General features: G+C 33.1%; 3 protein-coding genes across 4 annotated transcripts; 2 read left to right on the forward strand and 1 right to left on the reverse strand.

The window, feature by feature from the left end:
* Positions 1–1,076: 1,076 nt before the first annotated feature.
* On the forward strand, positions 1,077–2,598 carry LOC106665739 (small nuclear ribonucleoprotein-associated protein B). Of its 2 annotated transcripts, none has more exons than XM_014392413.2 (6): positions 1,077–1,257; positions 1,558–1,651; positions 1,735–2,007; positions 2,090–2,233; positions 2,286–2,396; positions 2,457–2,598. In XM_014392413.2, exons 1-6 carry the CDS (start codon positions 1,255–1,257, stop codon positions 2,471–2,473), a joined length of 642 nt encoding a protein of 213 aa, XP_014247899.1. In that variant the 5' UTR covers positions 1,077–1,254; the 3' UTR covers positions 2,474–2,598. The 2 variants fall into 2 exon arrangements, with proteins under 2 accessions (XP_014247899.1, XP_024082755.1); XM_024226987.1 differs by having other exon boundaries at positions 2,295–2,396.
* Positions 2,599–5,742: 3,144 nt separating this feature from the next.
* On the reverse strand, positions 5,743–11,666 carry LOC106665750 (WD repeat and FYVE domain-containing protein 2). The gene is made up of 7 exons (XM_014392440.2): positions 11,275–11,666; positions 11,057–11,198; positions 8,240–8,445; positions 7,921–8,160; positions 7,747–7,852; positions 7,449–7,681; positions 5,743–6,063 (listed from the first exon to the last, which is right to left on the reverse strand). The coding sequence occupies exons 1-7, from the start codon at positions 11,433–11,435 to the stop codon at positions 5,928–5,930; spliced, it is 1,224 nt and encodes a 407-aa protein (XP_014247926.1). The 5' UTR covers positions 11,436–11,666; the 3' UTR covers positions 5,743–5,927.
* A 2,183-nt stretch (positions 11,667–13,849) lies between these two features.
* LOC106665761 (OTU domain-containing protein 6B) lies at positions 13,850–16,168 on the forward strand. The gene is made up of 5 exons (XM_014392457.2): positions 13,850–14,259; positions 14,338–14,501; positions 14,576–14,853; positions 15,384–15,603; positions 15,668–16,168. The coding sequence occupies exons 1-5, from the start codon at positions 14,205–14,207 to the stop codon at positions 15,860–15,862; spliced, it is 912 nt and encodes a 303-aa protein (XP_014247943.1). The 5' UTR covers positions 13,850–14,204; the 3' UTR covers positions 15,863–16,168.
* Positions 16,169–16,466: the final 298 nt, after the last annotated feature.

Raw genomic sequence — 16,466 nt, forward strand, 5'->3', positions numbered from 1 at the left:
CATGAAATTTTAGTTGGCAATATATAAAAAATGATTTTCTAATTATGAATATTGGGTTAAAAGAAAGACAGCATTGCGTGGCAGTTGAATTTATTTCATTTCCAGCGATAAAGCATTAAGCATTCTGAGTGTAGAATTTTGAGGTATAACAACCAGAAATCAATACAATACACGTCAATATTATATCTTTTTGCTTACAAAATTTTTGTCTGCATTTCTTTGTGAAGGCAATAACAGCACGATCTCTTGAAGGTTGTGTCCTAAACCAGTGGATGTCCCTGGCAGCCTGGCTAGAAAAATTCTTAGTACTATTCATAATGTTTTAAGAACATGGTGAGATAGGAAATGCTTTTCTAAAAATGAATTTTAGAAAAGATAAAAGATGGAAGAAACCAAAATTCTATGCTTTGAATGCTGAAGATGAGCTTTATATCCCATCTCTAAATAAATTCAACTCCTTGGAATACCTGGTTTCTTTCGACCTATTAAACATCATTAGAAAATCATTTTCTATTGCACTGTGGACATAACATTATGAATATGTAAAAAGTATTGCAAAGGATACCCCTCGCCCACAACTCTAACTTGGATGTTAAGCTCTCCTGTATGACAGGCATTATTTTACTTTATATAGTAACTTCTTGACCATCAGTAAGTATAAAAACAAAAAATGATGGACTGAGTATATTAATTTGAGAGTAGTTTATGAGTATAACCATCCTTTTCAATGATTGATCAGTAAGTGGTATGATCAATCTTTTGTTGTCTTGTAGTGATAATTTGCATAACAATTCTTGCAAAACGTATGAACAACATGGGTTTATGGGGCCATTTCTTACAGTACTCAATTTGAAGTGAAACATTTAAATTTATGGGCTATTTTGTGAGATTTCAAGCTTATAGATAACTTTTAACATTCTAAATTTGTTCTTCGGTTTTCAATTAACGTTAGTTTTAAAATAATATTTTACTATTGTTACACATCGTTTCCAGTGAATTAAAAGGGTTTTTATTTACAAACGTACATTTGGAATTTCAAAGGAAAATGTCATGGGATCAAGAAGACCTTGACACGCGCTATAGCTGTAGTTGTAGATGGTGTTACTGCAGGCAGGGACGTTCGGAGGTTAATGTGTAAACACTAGGCGATTGCTTTTTGCCTCCTTGCCGGTTTTTCTTTTAATTTTACTTATTAGATTTTCGATACCGGATTTATTGTTCTTTTCGCATCAAGTGGGAAAAAACTTATTCACCATGGTAAGCCTAATTTATAATTACTAAGTTTCATTATAGTCAAGCCTTACTAACGGCATGGGATTCGGCGTATTCAAACAAAATTTTGATGGAATTGCCAAATAGTTTTCGTCGAAATTTTGAATTTCTATGCTTTCAGGGTTTATATTTGTCTTTCAGAGCGCATATATGTTATTATGTTTGCTTTAATATGCCCTGAGCATCATACGTTATTCTTACGTTTTAGTACATTGAAAGGAAACTGCTTTAAAAAAAAGTTAATAATTTATAAAACGCTAATTTTTCTTTCTTTCATTATTTTAGACGGTCGGAAAAAACAATAAAATGCTGCAGCATATAAACTACAGGGTCCGAATTATACTGCAGGACTCCAGGACGTTTATAGGCACTTTTAAAGGTTGTTAAATTATTTAATCGCAATAGATTAATTATTGTGCATTAAAGCGAAAAGTAATTTCAAGTGAAATAATTCTCTTTTAGCATTTGACAAACATATGAATCTTATATTGGGAGACTGCGAAGAGTTTAGAAAGATCAAACCAAAAAATACAAAACAGCCGGAGAGAGAGGAAAAGCGTGTTTTGGGTTTCGTACTTCTTCGTGGGGAAAATATTGTCTCTCTTACAGTAGAAGGACCTCCTCCACCAGAGGAAGGTCTTCCACGAGTACCACTTCCAGGTGGTGGTGCAGGTCTTGGAACTGCAAGGCCAGCTGGTAGAGGAGTACCGACACCAGGAACTGCAGTAGCCCCAGGTATGGTTAAACCAATTAATAGTTAAGATACATGCTGTTCATTACCATTTCTAGACTTATAACATTAAAAAAAAACCTATAGGATTACAAGGGCCGGTTAGAGGGGTTGGAGGTCCCTCGGCACAAGTTATGGCTCCTACTAGTCGTGGACAAGTTTCAGCCCCGCCACAAATGAGAGCTCCACCTCCAGGAATTCCTCCATTGATGGGCGCCCCAACAATGATGAGTAAGTAACAATTGTAAAAGTCAGTTTGTACATTTTTTCTTTTACAATTAAGATTTAACAGATATGCCACCAAATATGCCAATGGGACGCGGAGGACCTCCACCACCGATGGTCGGCCCTCCTACTCCATCACTCAGAGGACCTCCTCCAGGAATGATGAGAGGTATGATTTCTGTTTATTTTGTTTTAAAAAAAAAGTTGTAATAAATTTAATTTTTTTCAGGACCGCCCCCTTACTAAATAACTATGTATGAGTGGATCAAATTTTATTGCATGTGTGCAATCAACCACAATGATTTACCTTTATATGTACAATTTGGTGTAAAAAGTAATTACATACAATTTTCATTTCTTTCTTTATCCAATCTTTGCATTTCTGTACACCCTTGATGCTTCCAAGAGCTGCTTGCTGCTTAAAATTTGAAGTGACTAACAACAGTAGAGGGATAGAAGAAGATAAGGTCAAGTGAATACAATAATTCCCTGGTTGAAAAAGAGGTAGTTGTAAAATTTTAGTTTGTAGTTGAGCGATTATTAACTATCACAACAATTTCTGCCAAATCTAGGTCATTAAACTGATTACAGCTTTAGATATGTTTTACAGCAGACTGCAATGTTCAATTTTGTTGCTTATTTGATGAGCTCATTATAGTTTAATAAAATACATAACTTCCGTAGAGCAAATGAAAAGAAAGGGTCACCTTCAATGCTGGTGGAATTTCAATTTTTCACCCCACCCCTCAGCTTGCAATTTTTTTTATTATGCATTGTAAGCTGTGTCCAGGTCAACTATCGCACTGGTTGGAATACTACTTAAAATTTCATATTTCAAGCCATATTATTAATTTTTAATTATTACAAACAAAATGTTGAATATCGCATGCTATTAGACCTCAAAAGTTTTGTGGTATAAAGCATATTGTATTGTTCCAATTAACTTATTTACCCCTCAATGTACATAATCTGGCTGAGAGTCTCACTCCAAAACATGCTGTGGCCAGAGGTACGTTAATTTATATTTTCATCTAGATTATTCTGCATTTTTTGATTATTGAACTAGTATATTAAACTGATCAGACTTGACTACTGGGTCTATCTGTTCTATGGGTTTAGAACTTTGTTCCTCTGTGAAGATGGCATAACACAAAACATTTGTGTAACATCTAAATCCTGAGAGAATAAATGATTTAACGATTAGTTTAACAGCATTAATTTCGGCGCCCAGAAAGCAACCATCACCAACTAAAGCTTGTGCATTACATTTTCTGCTCATGCATGCAAAAAGCTTGCACCAAGAAGTAGGTGTGTAGTTTGGTTTCTGATTTTTTGGCCTGTCCTACGTACAAACTACAGTTTCACACAAGAGAACTGATGGTAACAATTCAACGAGTGAGATTAACAACAAATATGAAACAGTAAGTGAGCAAACTAGAATGTATTAAAAATTCTCAATTATGAGCTTTGTACAGCTGTTAATTCACAATAATTAGACAAATAAAGAGCTTTATATTAATATTTACAATAAATGAAGAGTAAGACAGGAGACCAATATCCTGTGTAGTGATCATAAGAATTATGGAGTGACCAAGTCGTTAAGGCATCTGGTTCATATTAGTGGTTCAGATTACTCTTGGAATTTAATATGAGTGTTAAGGGGAAAGGTATTGTGCGGGTAATTGGAACTACTTTTTATGTAATAGTGCTACTTGCATTAAAACATAAAAAAAAATTTTAAAACCCTACTAGATCTTGCAGACAGTAGGAAGTTATTTAAAAATCATAACTGTTCAATGTCTAAAGAATTCCGTAAATTGTTCAAAGAGGCAGTTGAGGCCCGCCAACAAATAACACTTGCACTGCCATCGGAAAAAAAAAACAGACTAGTGACCGTTAGTCGATAATTATTCAGAAATCGTGAGATGCGGCCTGGTGTGATGTAGGTTTCAGAAAAACGTTTTCTTTATCGTGCCAATGTTTTGACATTTAATGAAATCATCTTCAAGGCCTGGGATTTACAAACATTGTTTAAATTTAACAAATACCTCGATCCACTCGGACACCAACTTCCCGTATCCGGCGTATCAAGCCGAAGATCGTGGGTTCGAATCCCGCTCGTGCCATTGACTTTTTTATCTCAACTAAAAACCTTAATTAATTGTAATATATTAATTGGTCAAGCGGACCACGAAATTAGTGAATTTAAAGATCAATAACATTTTTGTTCAAAATTTTCAAAGAAAATTACTTTACATTCAGGAAAGACCTAATAGAAGAATACATTGGTGGGTAGATTAAAAAATAGACCACAAAGTGAAAAAAAATTCTTTGGGTCTTGGAAGACCCATGACAGCAGTGCAAGTGTCGAGTAGTAATAAAACTGGAAGAGAAAAAGTTTCAAGGCTCCGCTACAATCACAGAGCATAATACATCAACTAGATAAAATATTCAAATCAAATTAATTTTGTTTTACTTGGATGTTGGAACAAAATCAGTTATATAACAAATAATGTTTGTTAACAGTCATGAAATTATTCAATTAAGGTAAAAAGTAACTAGTAGTTGTCATTTGGTATAAAACAAAGGTATTAAGTTGTTGGGAGCATATACTTTTTATCAAATTCAATATCCAAATTATGTTATACAGTCAAAAAAAGGCCATTTCATTTTTTCTAACCATTTTTGTATCGTAATAGTGACACATACTTCATGAATCAAAAGATATTTGTTTGTAGATGGTAATGTAGCACATACTAAAAATGGGGAAACGAGATAAGAGAATTTTCTCGCAGTGAGACTGTTTTAAAAAAAGTATAAGAATATATTAAGGACATATATATAACAAATGACAATTACATTTATATTTTTTACTTATGTTATTTACATTACAATTACAAAACATAAAATTTGATTAAATAAAAATCAATTATTTACCTCTTAACAGAATTAGTTGTTTTTTTGATTAGACACAATGTGTTATCATTGTACATTAAGAGCCAGCATTAAAAATTATGAAACAGATTCAACAGCATGTTCATTACTCAATAACATTTGTGGTAACTGATTTAAACTTTTATAACACAACATAATTTTACTTTAATAACTAACATGATAAATAAAAGTCTCGACTATTTACACAAACAAATAAATAACATTTATTATTTACCTTACAATAACGTTAAATATAAGTCTATAAAACATTCTCTTGAATTCAGTTTTGTGGTGTCCACTTTTTCTAATGCCAAATTTCATTGCACAGTTTAATTAATTACAAATAAAACAAGTTGTTTAAAAAAAAATGCTTTTTTGACACAAAAAATTAATGTATAGAGCGTGGTTGTTCTTTGTAAATTGCTATAATTAATATATACGGAAAAAATTTAATGTGAGAAGAACATGATTCCATGGTCCCACTAAAAACTTTGTGAAATTGTAATTGACCATCAATATAAGAAAATATGATCTAAATATCAGCAGCATATGATTGTTCCTGCACTTACATATCTCATAAATATTAAGAGGCCACGAAGGTTATTGTATTTATTTGATTACTTATGGTGTATATTTTGACATTACTTCATTTATGTATGTAATATATTTAATAAATATTAAAAAAGTAATTCACTAAACAATATTTTAGTCAATATTTTATAACAACATAAAAAAGCAATTTTCAAGACATAGGCTGCAATATTGACTATAACAGTTGAGATACGTCCCACAATTTCATCACTCGATCTTGGCCAATGGTCAACAAACGTTTCTGTTGTTCATCCAAATCCATCCAAGAAATTGAATGTTTAGCTTCTAGGAATGTAGCCATTGATGGATTTCTGAGAAAAAGCCAATTAAATTAGTATAAAATAGGTATATGTTTATTTAGTGTTTATTTAGAATTTTTCATGAAAAATACTAAATTTTGTTAATACTAAATGCTAAATGTTTTTTGTTAGTTATTATAGTTACTATGCTATTAATGCTTCTAGTCTATAAACTTTTACATTTTAACTTTGAATGATAATCAATTAATCTAATTGATCTCATACTTGGTTTGCTTTCCAATATAATTTCATGAACATAAACTATTTTACAAATTTATGAGACTATTTCAGATTGAGAATCCGATAAGCACAAGATAATTTAAAGAAATTTTCTATTTATATCCCATTCTTATTTATCACTTTTTTATGAGGGAATTTCAACTATATGAAGTTACATGAGTCCTTGAGGTGCTGGTATTAAAAAAAAAGTAGTTTATTGGCTTGATTGTTTTCTATAATTTTGGTGTGCTTATCTTTGTTGTTTTAATCTACCAAACAAGTTTTAGAGACTGAAACACATCTGAAGACCAAAATGATCTAAAACAACCAAGTTACAGGCTCATCAGCCTGTAGATCTCAAGAATTCTTAATACTGTAATTAGTTTATACTGGTTTGCATTACATTAGGAAGTGTTTAAAATCTTGGGGATGGAAAAAACTATTTATTGACTTTGTTTTGAAAGGGATCAATGCAGAGGGGAATAAATCTATGTTGGTGTTGGTTCCTAGCCACATAGGTATAGCCGGGAATGAAAAAGCACATTGGGCAGCCAGAGAAGCTGCTGGAAGGATATATGATGTTTACCAAACTGTACACACAGCAGATTTAAAACCACTAGTTTCAATTATGCAAAAGCTAAGTGAAAAAACTGCTGGTTCGTAAAAATAGAAATAACACTGTCAAATTGTGGTAGATTACGAAAAACGTTGGTCCCAGTCCACGGAGAACAGGACAAAAAGAGAAGGCCATATTGACAAGACTAAGCATAAGCCATACAAGAATAGCACATAGTCGCTTTCCGGCTGGAAGGTTTATGCGAAACTAAAATAATGGTTAAGCACATTTTGAATTGAAGTTTATAGTCAATATTTTTATATGTTGTCAGACCTGGGCAAAGGTACAGCAAGGGGTACAAATCACTGTTCAAGTACCTCATGGCTGTAGGGATTTTGAAGGGGAACTACAATGTTATATGAACCTTTGGGGAGCATGTTTTTGGACAAAAAAGACCATTTTTAAGGATGTCGGGTTCGAATGCAGGACCACTGTATTCAAACCCAGGACCCTTACCTTACAGTCATGAGCGCCATCATGTCAACACTTAAATCACTGTGGCTCCCTATTTATATCCTTATATTATTACAAAATACTACCTAAATAAAGTTTAAATACTTACTCTTTCCCTTTCATGTTTGAATAACAGAGACTGCATACACGGACTGGAAACTCAAAACCAAGATTTGGTATTGGCATTGTTTGTGAGCTGCATGCGTCACACGTAGCCCTCCCACAGGCTCGGCAATGATGCTGCCTAATTCCAATAACATGCTTTTCAGCCATATCCCTGAAATTCCAAAAGAAAGGCCTTCGACAAAGTTGACAAGTACCAGACTCACACCAAGTCGGTGCCTGAAAACACAAAATAAATTATTAAATGTTCTAATCAATTAATACAATGACTTAAAAGACATTACCTCACTTCGTTGGGCAGTCATGTCCCAAAATACAGTAACTGTATCTTCACCAGCAGATATTAATACGCGTTTCACCAAGGCATAACAAAGCGCTGTAACTTTGTTTCTGCAATATCAGTTGATTATTTTAAAAAACTTTGGAAATTATTCAAATATGTTTGGTATGATTATTACCTATGACCTTGCAATTCATAGGCAATTCCCTGTTGACCTCCTATATCCCAGACAATCACACTTTGGTCATAGCTGCCAGAAAATAATCTCTGTGTAGACGGATCCCATGCTAGAGAACTTATACTTCCAGAGTGACCTTGGAATTTTGTTACCTTCTTCACCCCATACAAGTTGATAAATAGCATAGTGATGAAACCTGAATGGTCTCCAACAAAAGCATGATTTGAAGCAGAATCAAAACTGAAGTTTGATGTTAAGAATCAATGTTTTCACTTAAAGTTTTGGTTACTGATTAATACAAGAAATGGTTAAAGGATACACTAAAGCGGTGCACCATGCAGTCGTGGTGTAAGTCCCGAGGTTAACACCAGATTCTGAGCAAGATTGTTTGAACTGTTTGTCTCTTCCTATTGAAAGAACCCACTCACAGTTGAGAGCGAAATGTATATTAGTGACTCTGCCTTGATGTGCAAGATAGTCTTTCACATGATTTAAACGATTATAATCATTTCCTAATGTGTATTCCTGAAATATAAAAAAACACTCATTATACACATTTTTCACAGTTTTCAACAACAGATTGAAATTATAAATGAATAAATATGCTTTTGAGAAAATAAATTAAAGAAATTTATTAAAAAATTTATTAAATTTAAAAAGAAAGAACAGCATAAAAAATAAATTATGAGATTTAGTTCTTGAGATCTGCAGGGTTATAATCAGGGATATAAGCAGGGTTATCCACCAACACAAACAACCTCTGAATATAGTGACATGAGAACTCTGACAGACCAAAACAGTAATTATATGTAAAACACGATAATAACAAACGACCAAACTACAGTTTAAAAAAGTCTGAAAAGCCGATGTAATTTACAGATGTTTAATAACTTAAACTAGTAAGAATGCTTAACTACTCGATTACATCATCAGTGTTTTATCAAATTTATTGCGTAAACCCTCTTTCTAAATTTAGCAATCTTACAATATGATTCTTAAGATAGGAATTTTGTTTTTTGTTGAAAACAGTTTTAAAACTTTATTTCTGAACATTTCTAAACATTAGGGACTCCACAACTTGCTTAGAGTTATCATACTTATGAACACGTCATAATCACTGACCAGCATCTCAAAGTATGGGCATGACTATTTCATTACTTTTCATATTACAATAATTTTTAGGGCCATATACAAATCAACAGTATAACAAATTCTTTTCAATTAATTAATCTTTAAGTAAGGTATTGGTCAAGATAAAAAAAGTCAGTGCTACAAGCGGGATTCGAACCCACGACCGCTAGATACGCCGCTGCTCTACCACTTAAGCTATCGTGACTTCGATCCACTCGGATACTAACTTCCCATCTCAACCTCACTTTTTTTTTCAAACTCTTGTAGACCGACCAACAATTTAGTATTATGTAGTAGTATTAAGTATTATATCCATGAACCAAGATCTTCCAGGATGATCATAGTTACAATTGTTAAGCTACTTGCAGATGATGAACCAAAGGCATACCAGGATGATCTCAAAGTTAGAAACAAGAAAAAAATGATAAATTTAACAAATTATTTTGTTTGTGAATCATATCAGGGTAATCAATAGAAACAATTCACACTAATTAGCGTGTTTTATCCATGTACCATAGGCATACTAGTATGTTCACAAAGTTAGAAACATTCAGAAACTTTTAATCGGCCAACAAATTATTTTTTATATGTGTGAACACACATATCAGGGTAATTAAAAACAAACAATACAAAAATTTCACTCTGGCCAATAACTTTACATGTAATATCCATGAACTATAGGCAAACCAGGATGTTGTGAGGCCCCAGCCCCCGACAGTATAAGTTAACGAATTTGTTAATTGGAGAAATAATTCACTTTAATGTAACGTGGAAATAAATATATTTTCTTTACTTATTTACAAACTTAATCAAATGTGAAAAATCAGGTAAGTGTGAGGCGAAAGCTGGACAGACTTTGCCTAAAGAAGATACAACCAAAATAATTCACCGGCTAGGAGGGTAGCTCCGTCCTCGCTCAGTGACTGATGAGGCCAAACCCATAATACAAATATGTTGTGCCCCTGGCAATGATCATAGACTACTAGAAACTTTAATAAATTTCCAACCGAACAACAAATTTATTACTTTACATCATTGAATCGTAGATATATCAGGACGATTGAAAACAAATAAACATTTTTAAAAAAATTAACTGAGAAATAAATGTACATTTTATGCCCATGAATCATAGGTATACCAGGATGATTTCTGACAGAAATATTCAATGACTTTCTTACCAACAAACAAATTTATGTTAATAATAAAGGTGGGGTGAGTATGTCAATTCACTTTTTGTAAAGGATGGTTCTACTCACAGATTTGTGGTTTACAACGATCCAGACAATAAACAAATGTATGTACTATGTCTATGAACGAATTAAGTGCTAAACTCTTTATTTTATAAAACATTAATTCTTTATTTAGAAGGTGTGTAAGAATGCTAAATGAAATGAGAATATTGCTTGAGCACGACGAGTATATGAGTCCCCTATTCCAATTATTGGAGGAAACACAGTTGTTTTATTGTATATAGTAATGATAGTTTTGTGTCCCCGAATATTTATTAGCATGGCTGTGTAGTGTGGGAAGGATCAATTAGGGAATATTGAGTACCACATCAACCCCTCAATTAGGTTAGTTATATAATAGATAGGTGTAAAGGATGATGGAGGAATGTCGAGTACTCCACCATCCTAACTGAATGAATGGTATGTAAATAGAGGAAATAATGCATTTAAGAGTGAGTACGAGTGTGAATGGGTTTGGATTTAGGAACTGATTGCATTAGGTGCTGAAATGACCTGGCTGGTGTCAGCACCCAGAGCCCAATCTCAGTGGCTGGACGGATAAGAATGAAGTTTGACCCGGACTGGCACACCTAGGGTGGGTGATTCTCGAGGCCTGCTGGTAATTTATATAAAGTTCAAAAACTGAAATGGCCGATAGACTGCGAGAAATGATAGACTCAATTCTGTACATGTGTGTGCATATGTACATGCATGTGCAGATTTGAGCTTATATCAGTTATTAATTCTCTATGATAATCACATCACACCAAGCTTACCGAAATAGTGCCGTTGTCGAGACCTACGAATAGCTGACGAGTTTCATGTTGATAGTACAAGGCACTTGCTGCTGCTGACATATAGTGACATATACTAGGCCAATATTGGCCCGTATCTCTTTTCAACCATACTCTAACGGTCCTGGTAATAGTTATAAAATTGAATTAAATAAATCCAGTTCATGAATACATTTGACCTGTTGAAGTGGTTGACATACCTGTCATCAGACACGCTGATGACACCTTCCTGCCCACGTATGATAACCGCCTGGTTGATGTCATCTATTGAGCCTTCTAATTTCGATAGTAGAACCAATTTCTTCGTTGAATTGAATTTATCACCGGAAGATCCAGTACCTGGGGTAATTTCAGCAGCCATAACTAACGAGAGCCAGCTCTTCAAACACGAACGGCCCCTTATTTACGTCTCCGTTCACATAAACGGACAGGACAGATTGTAAATCGAGGGTGAGTTTATTTAACAGACGGCACAAAGAACCTACTTAAAACATTAACTAAGGAACTAAAGAGTAAAGACTAAAGACGTACACTGTAGATAATCCAAAGGGTGGGGATGGAAGACTGGTGACACTGTTGTAACTGATGACATAGAGTCATAGACCCTGTTCCACCCCTAGACGTCAAAATACAATTTGTGTTAATAACAGACGGCTAACAAATAACTAAACAAATTCATAATCTTTACTAAAACTATATTATTTTTCAAAGAGACAACATCCTACAAACAACCTATGCAACACTCGTCGAAAAACCCCCATTTTTTCGTTTTCAGTAAACTGCTGTGTTTAGTTTCATTTTTGAATTTTGGTGTCGTTATTGAATATAGCTGTTCACCAAAATACAAATATATTATTAAAAGAGACAGTCAAATCTTTTTATCTTGTAAAACTAACCCTTTATCTTGTAAACCTAAAATAATTCATTTATTAAATTGAAAATATTTGGAGACGAAACCCCTATAAATTGCTGCAACATACACAAATCAGAATCACTATTAAATTGATTGACTTAATCCTTAAATGTAGTATGTATAGCAAAGAGTTTGAAAATACAAAACAAGATAAATACATACATTAAAATAAGATAAGATAAAATAAGATGATAGATAAATACTATTAAAAAATATAACAAACTTATGGATTACATATTGTCTTAAGTCAAGTAATTATTCTTAAGAATAAAAAGAAACAAAAATGATATATCTAAATTACTAAACTAGGTATCGTTAAAACAAGAAGAGCCATAAGGACTTTAATTCATACAAGCCTTAGGCAATATGCTATTGTTTTTCAAATGAAGTCTGTAGCTATTGAACACTGTGCTAAGGATATTAAAGGTATCGTTAAAAGAAGAAGAGCCATACAGATGGCTCCAAAACCAAATATTGGACAAGAGCTAGTATTTATGGAAATAAACCAAGGGCTTTAATTTTTATAAGCCTTGGGCAATATGCCATTGTCTTTCAAGTGGAGTGTATGGCTATTAAACACTGTACCAAGAAGATTAAAATGCTTGGTATTGTTAAAAGAAGAAGAGCCATAAAGATGGTCCAGATGGGTCAGGAGATGGTATTTGTGAAAATAAACCAAGGACTTTAATTTGTATAAAACTTAAGCAACGTGCCACTGTCTTTCAAGGGGGGGGGGGCTGTGGCTATTGAAACGCCAACAATATTAAACGTCTAGGTATCATTAACAGAAAAACAGCCACCTCCTCGGACAGCCAGGTGGCACTGAGGTCAATTACCACATTTGTGGTAAAAGCCGTTTAAAGTAATAATCCGTAAAAGGAGTTTAAATAATAATCTAAATTTTCATACTTCAAAACGTTTCCATGTCTGCCTTTCAAGATGCAATAATTATAGCAACTACGCTTACACAATCAATGACATCTCCCTCAACTCTGTTGACATTTGTAAGGACATCGGCATCTTGTTTCTCCAACAGCTAACATTCAAAAATAACAATTAAAGAAAAAATTCTCAAATTGGTAACTCATTTTGTTAAAAATTTTCAGAATATTTAGGTGTCAAAATTGTTATATATTTCTTTAGTCAGACTCATCATTGAATTCTCTTCTGTAGTGTGGATACTTCATTATCAGTATCTAAAACATTCTCTTGAACCTGTTCAGCATAGATCAACAAAAATTCCCTCATTTTTCATCCATTTATATTTCTTCATAAATTATTAAATAATCAGATAAACTGTCCAGAACTCTTCAAATTAATTAACTTTAACATTCCATCGCATAACACCAGAAACCCTAAAACTTTCAATGTAGACTTATGTAGGAACAATTCATTCAACATTCTTTTCATTTTCTAATCAACAGAGCTCAGAGGCAAGCCAACTTCATTGTCATTGATTTTTTCATTGATAAACGGTTTAAATTCCATTTCAAAATTGTCCTAGTGATAATATATTTTAAACTTATTTTTGTGTGTTCTTATATATTAACTTGGTATCTATACTTTAATTCTATTTTGTGTTTGCCCTGTTTTTTTAGAACATCCAAGCAATCTTGATTATCTTTTACTCTATTGGTCACAAAAGATAAAAAGTTGGCTTTTTCCTTTTTTATAATTGTTAATGCGAGTCATTAAAGTTTTAATGGCATTACTACAGAGCTTTGTCTAAGATATAAATTTTATTTTTATACCTTTTTGAATTTGGACGCGTATCCCCCCTTCCTTACATTGCAAATCTTTCTGGTTATTTTGAGTAAAAATAAATGTGCTATAACGAAATTTGTTTATTGATACTTTTATGTTTATTTTTTAATTGATTGAACGGCGAACATTGTAGAACTTATCCAATGAAGAATTATCAATATGTGAGAACGAGAGTTCGGTGTCACATGCATTTTAACCTCATAAGTGTTTTTTCCAATTTGTAGTTTTCGTTGTTTGTTATTTGTACCGATACAGTTCTTTTATGTGGTTGAGTTGTCTTGAATTCTAATTTAATTTTGTACAGAACATAATTTTCTTTTTTAAACACACCCAAGAAAAGTTTCAGCTCGCTTTCGCCTAAAATGTCTCCGTCCGTTATAAGGAAATTATGCTAGATATTCTTGCCATTTTTCCCTTCCCACTATTTTAATTCATATAACGAATTTCATAATAATGGATATGGAAGAAGTAATTCAAAGACATAGAAAAGAAAAAAAAGATCTTCAGAGTAGGTTTCCAGAGTAGCAAACTCTCGAGGATAATACTTTAAAAACTGTATTTATTGATTTTGTTTCTCACTGAACAGGTAAAATTCAAGCACTTAAGAAAACAGCAGTCAAAGGTGATAAAAAGAAGAAGAAAGAAGTACAAGACGAAATATTGAAGCTGGAAAACGATTTAGACAAAAAGCATAATGAAGAATTGTCCCAGATGACAAATGGGCCAAATCCTGTTGAAGAAGTGGCAAATGCAAGTTTCTTTTAACTATCTTTCAATTTATACTTACTTTTTAAAGTAAAATTCTCATACTTTCTTCTTATCAGGTTTCAACAGTAACTGAAAAGTTAACCAATCTAACCACCGAACCGCCGAACCAGGAGGATGGTCTCGATGAAGTTCCTGGTCTGAAGCAACACAGGATATCGAAAGCCCAAAAACGAAGGGACAAGAAAATGACTCAAAGCAAAGAGCGAGAGTTGAGAATAATCGAACAGGAAGCCGAGGCTTTGTATGGAGGGAGGAATGTTGAAACTGAAACGATAAAGAAAATACTTAAAGAAAGGGGATTGCAGATACATGAAATTCCCTCTGATGGAAACTGGTATGGAACATTTACTTCATTATGTATGAAGTTCAAGTTATGCCCATTTTTAGCAGCCCAGCTAATTGAGTTTGTCTTCCTGAATTCTTACAATTGCAACTTTTAAGTCAGGTGGTGGGAAGTAATTGTCAATTTGGGAGCAATAGTTTCTGGATTTTGGAAATTGTATGGGGCCTTATTTGGGATGGAATGGCCATTACACCTCCACTTGTCAGGACAATTCTCCTCTATTCTTATCCAGATCCTCTCTTAGTCTCATTGTTCTCAAACAAAACCTAGACTTTTTTAAAAACTAACATGTTAGCTCAATTTTGTTTAAAGTGATAGATGCAGATTCTTGCTCAATTAAACCAAGCACTTCTATCCCTTGTCTGAAGTTGTGGAATTTTTACCACTAATATTCTCAAAGCTAACATTAGAATTTACCTTACAGTACTTTAACAGGCTGTCATAATTGATCTAAATGTGCATTGACTGAATTATTTTCTACATTAAATGTTATTCTAATTTAGTTACTTTTCCTGTTCCAGCCTTTATTGTGCTGTGGATCATCAATTAAAAACACATAGAGGTGCGAATCTTGGTGTTGAACATCTGAGGAAGAAGACAAGCACTATACTACGACAAAACTACAAAGAGTACCTTCCATTTCTCTCGCATCCCGATACTGGTGAAATGTTCACTGAAAGCCAGTTTTATGATTATTGCGATCAAGTTATGGAAACTGAAGTCTGGGGCGGACATATTGAAGTAAGTCGAATTTGTCATTCATCAATTACATTTTTGTTCTTATTTTCGCTTTTGATTTTTACAGTTAAGAGCTCTTTCTGAGGCTTTACAGTGCTGTATTGAAGTCATTCAGTCCGAGGGTCCATCGATTATAATAGGAGAGCATTATAATAAAAATGGAGAGCATAATTTAATCCTGACTTATCATAGAAAAATGTATAGCTTAGGAGAGCATTATAACTCTGTTGAGGAATACGTTGAAGAAGTACCAGAATTTTAGCTTCAAGTGCACAGAATTGAAAGTCAGCAATTATGCTTAAAGTCAAAAGATAATTTCCAAATTTTTGTTCATATTTAGAAATTTTTTCTTTTTTTGTTGTTTAAAAACGCTTGTTATTTCTGATGGGAGGGCAGTACTTAACGCTAATCACTTCTCAATACACCTCCAAAGGTATCAGATGTTCTAAGGAAATATTTTATTTCTAGTCAGGTGAGGTTTGCCCAGAAGGTTGATTTCTTTTTATAGACATTATTGTTAAATTCTTTAAAATAATAACACTTACTAGATTAAAAACAAAAATGATCATTTTATTTGTCATCATTTATTTGTATTGATAAAATGTCTTTAAAGTTTCATGCCATGTAAAACTTAAAGGTATGTATTTTATAATGAAAATAAAACGTTTGTTAATGTGTTTTTGTGTATTACTTTTGGCTGTATAATTAATTATTTCATTTTTTACATGTAATTTTTTCACACAGAAAAATAGGGAATCGAACCCCCATCCATAAAGGTCTATGAAAGATAAAGAGGTTGTCTCAGGTGACTAATACACTCATAGTCCCTGTGCCACATTATGACAAGGAAATGTCTGGATGTACTG

This window comes from Cimex lectularius, unplaced genomic scaffold (assembly GCF_000648675.2).
Source record: "Cimex lectularius strain Harlan isolate CLEC.00 unplaced genomic scaffold, Clec_2.1 scaffold104, whole genome shotgun sequence".
Classification (NCBI taxonomy): Eukaryota; Metazoa; Arthropoda; class Insecta; order Hemiptera; family Cimicidae; genus Cimex; species Cimex lectularius.

Coding starts and splice junctions, on each gene's coding strand:
- LOC106665739 (XM_014392413.2), top strand. Junction 1,652..1,734: donor GTTTATAGGCACTTTTAAAG/GTTGTTAAATTA, acceptor ATTCTCTTTTAG/CATTTGACAAACATATGAAT. Junction 2,234..2,285: donor GGGCGCCCCAACAATGATGA/GTAAGTAACAAT, acceptor TTTACAATTAAG/ATTTAACAGATATGCCACCA.
- LOC106665750 (XM_014392440.2), bottom strand. CDS start 11,435: ATGGCTGCTGAAATTACCCCAGGTACTGGATCTTCCGGTGATAAATTC. Junction 8,161..8,239: donor GCATGGTGCACCGCTTTAGT/GTATCCTTTAAC, acceptor ATCAAACTTCAG/TTTTGATTCTGCTTCAAATC. Junction 7,682..7,746: donor TGACTGCCCAACGAAGTGAG/GTAATGTCTTTT, acceptor TTGTGTTTTCAG/GCACCGACTTGGTGTGAGTC.
- LOC106665761 (XM_014392457.2), top strand. CDS start 14,205: ATGGATATGGAAGAAGTAATTCAAAGACATAGAAAAGAAAAAAAAGAT. Junction 14,502..14,575: donor CTGTTGAAGAAGTGGCAAAT/GCAAGTTTCTTT, acceptor TCTTCTTATCAG/GTTTCAACAGTAACTGAAAA. Junction 15,604..15,667: donor TCTGGGGCGGACATATTGAA/GTAAGTCGAATT, acceptor TGATTTTTACAG/TTAAGAGCTCTTTCTGAGGC.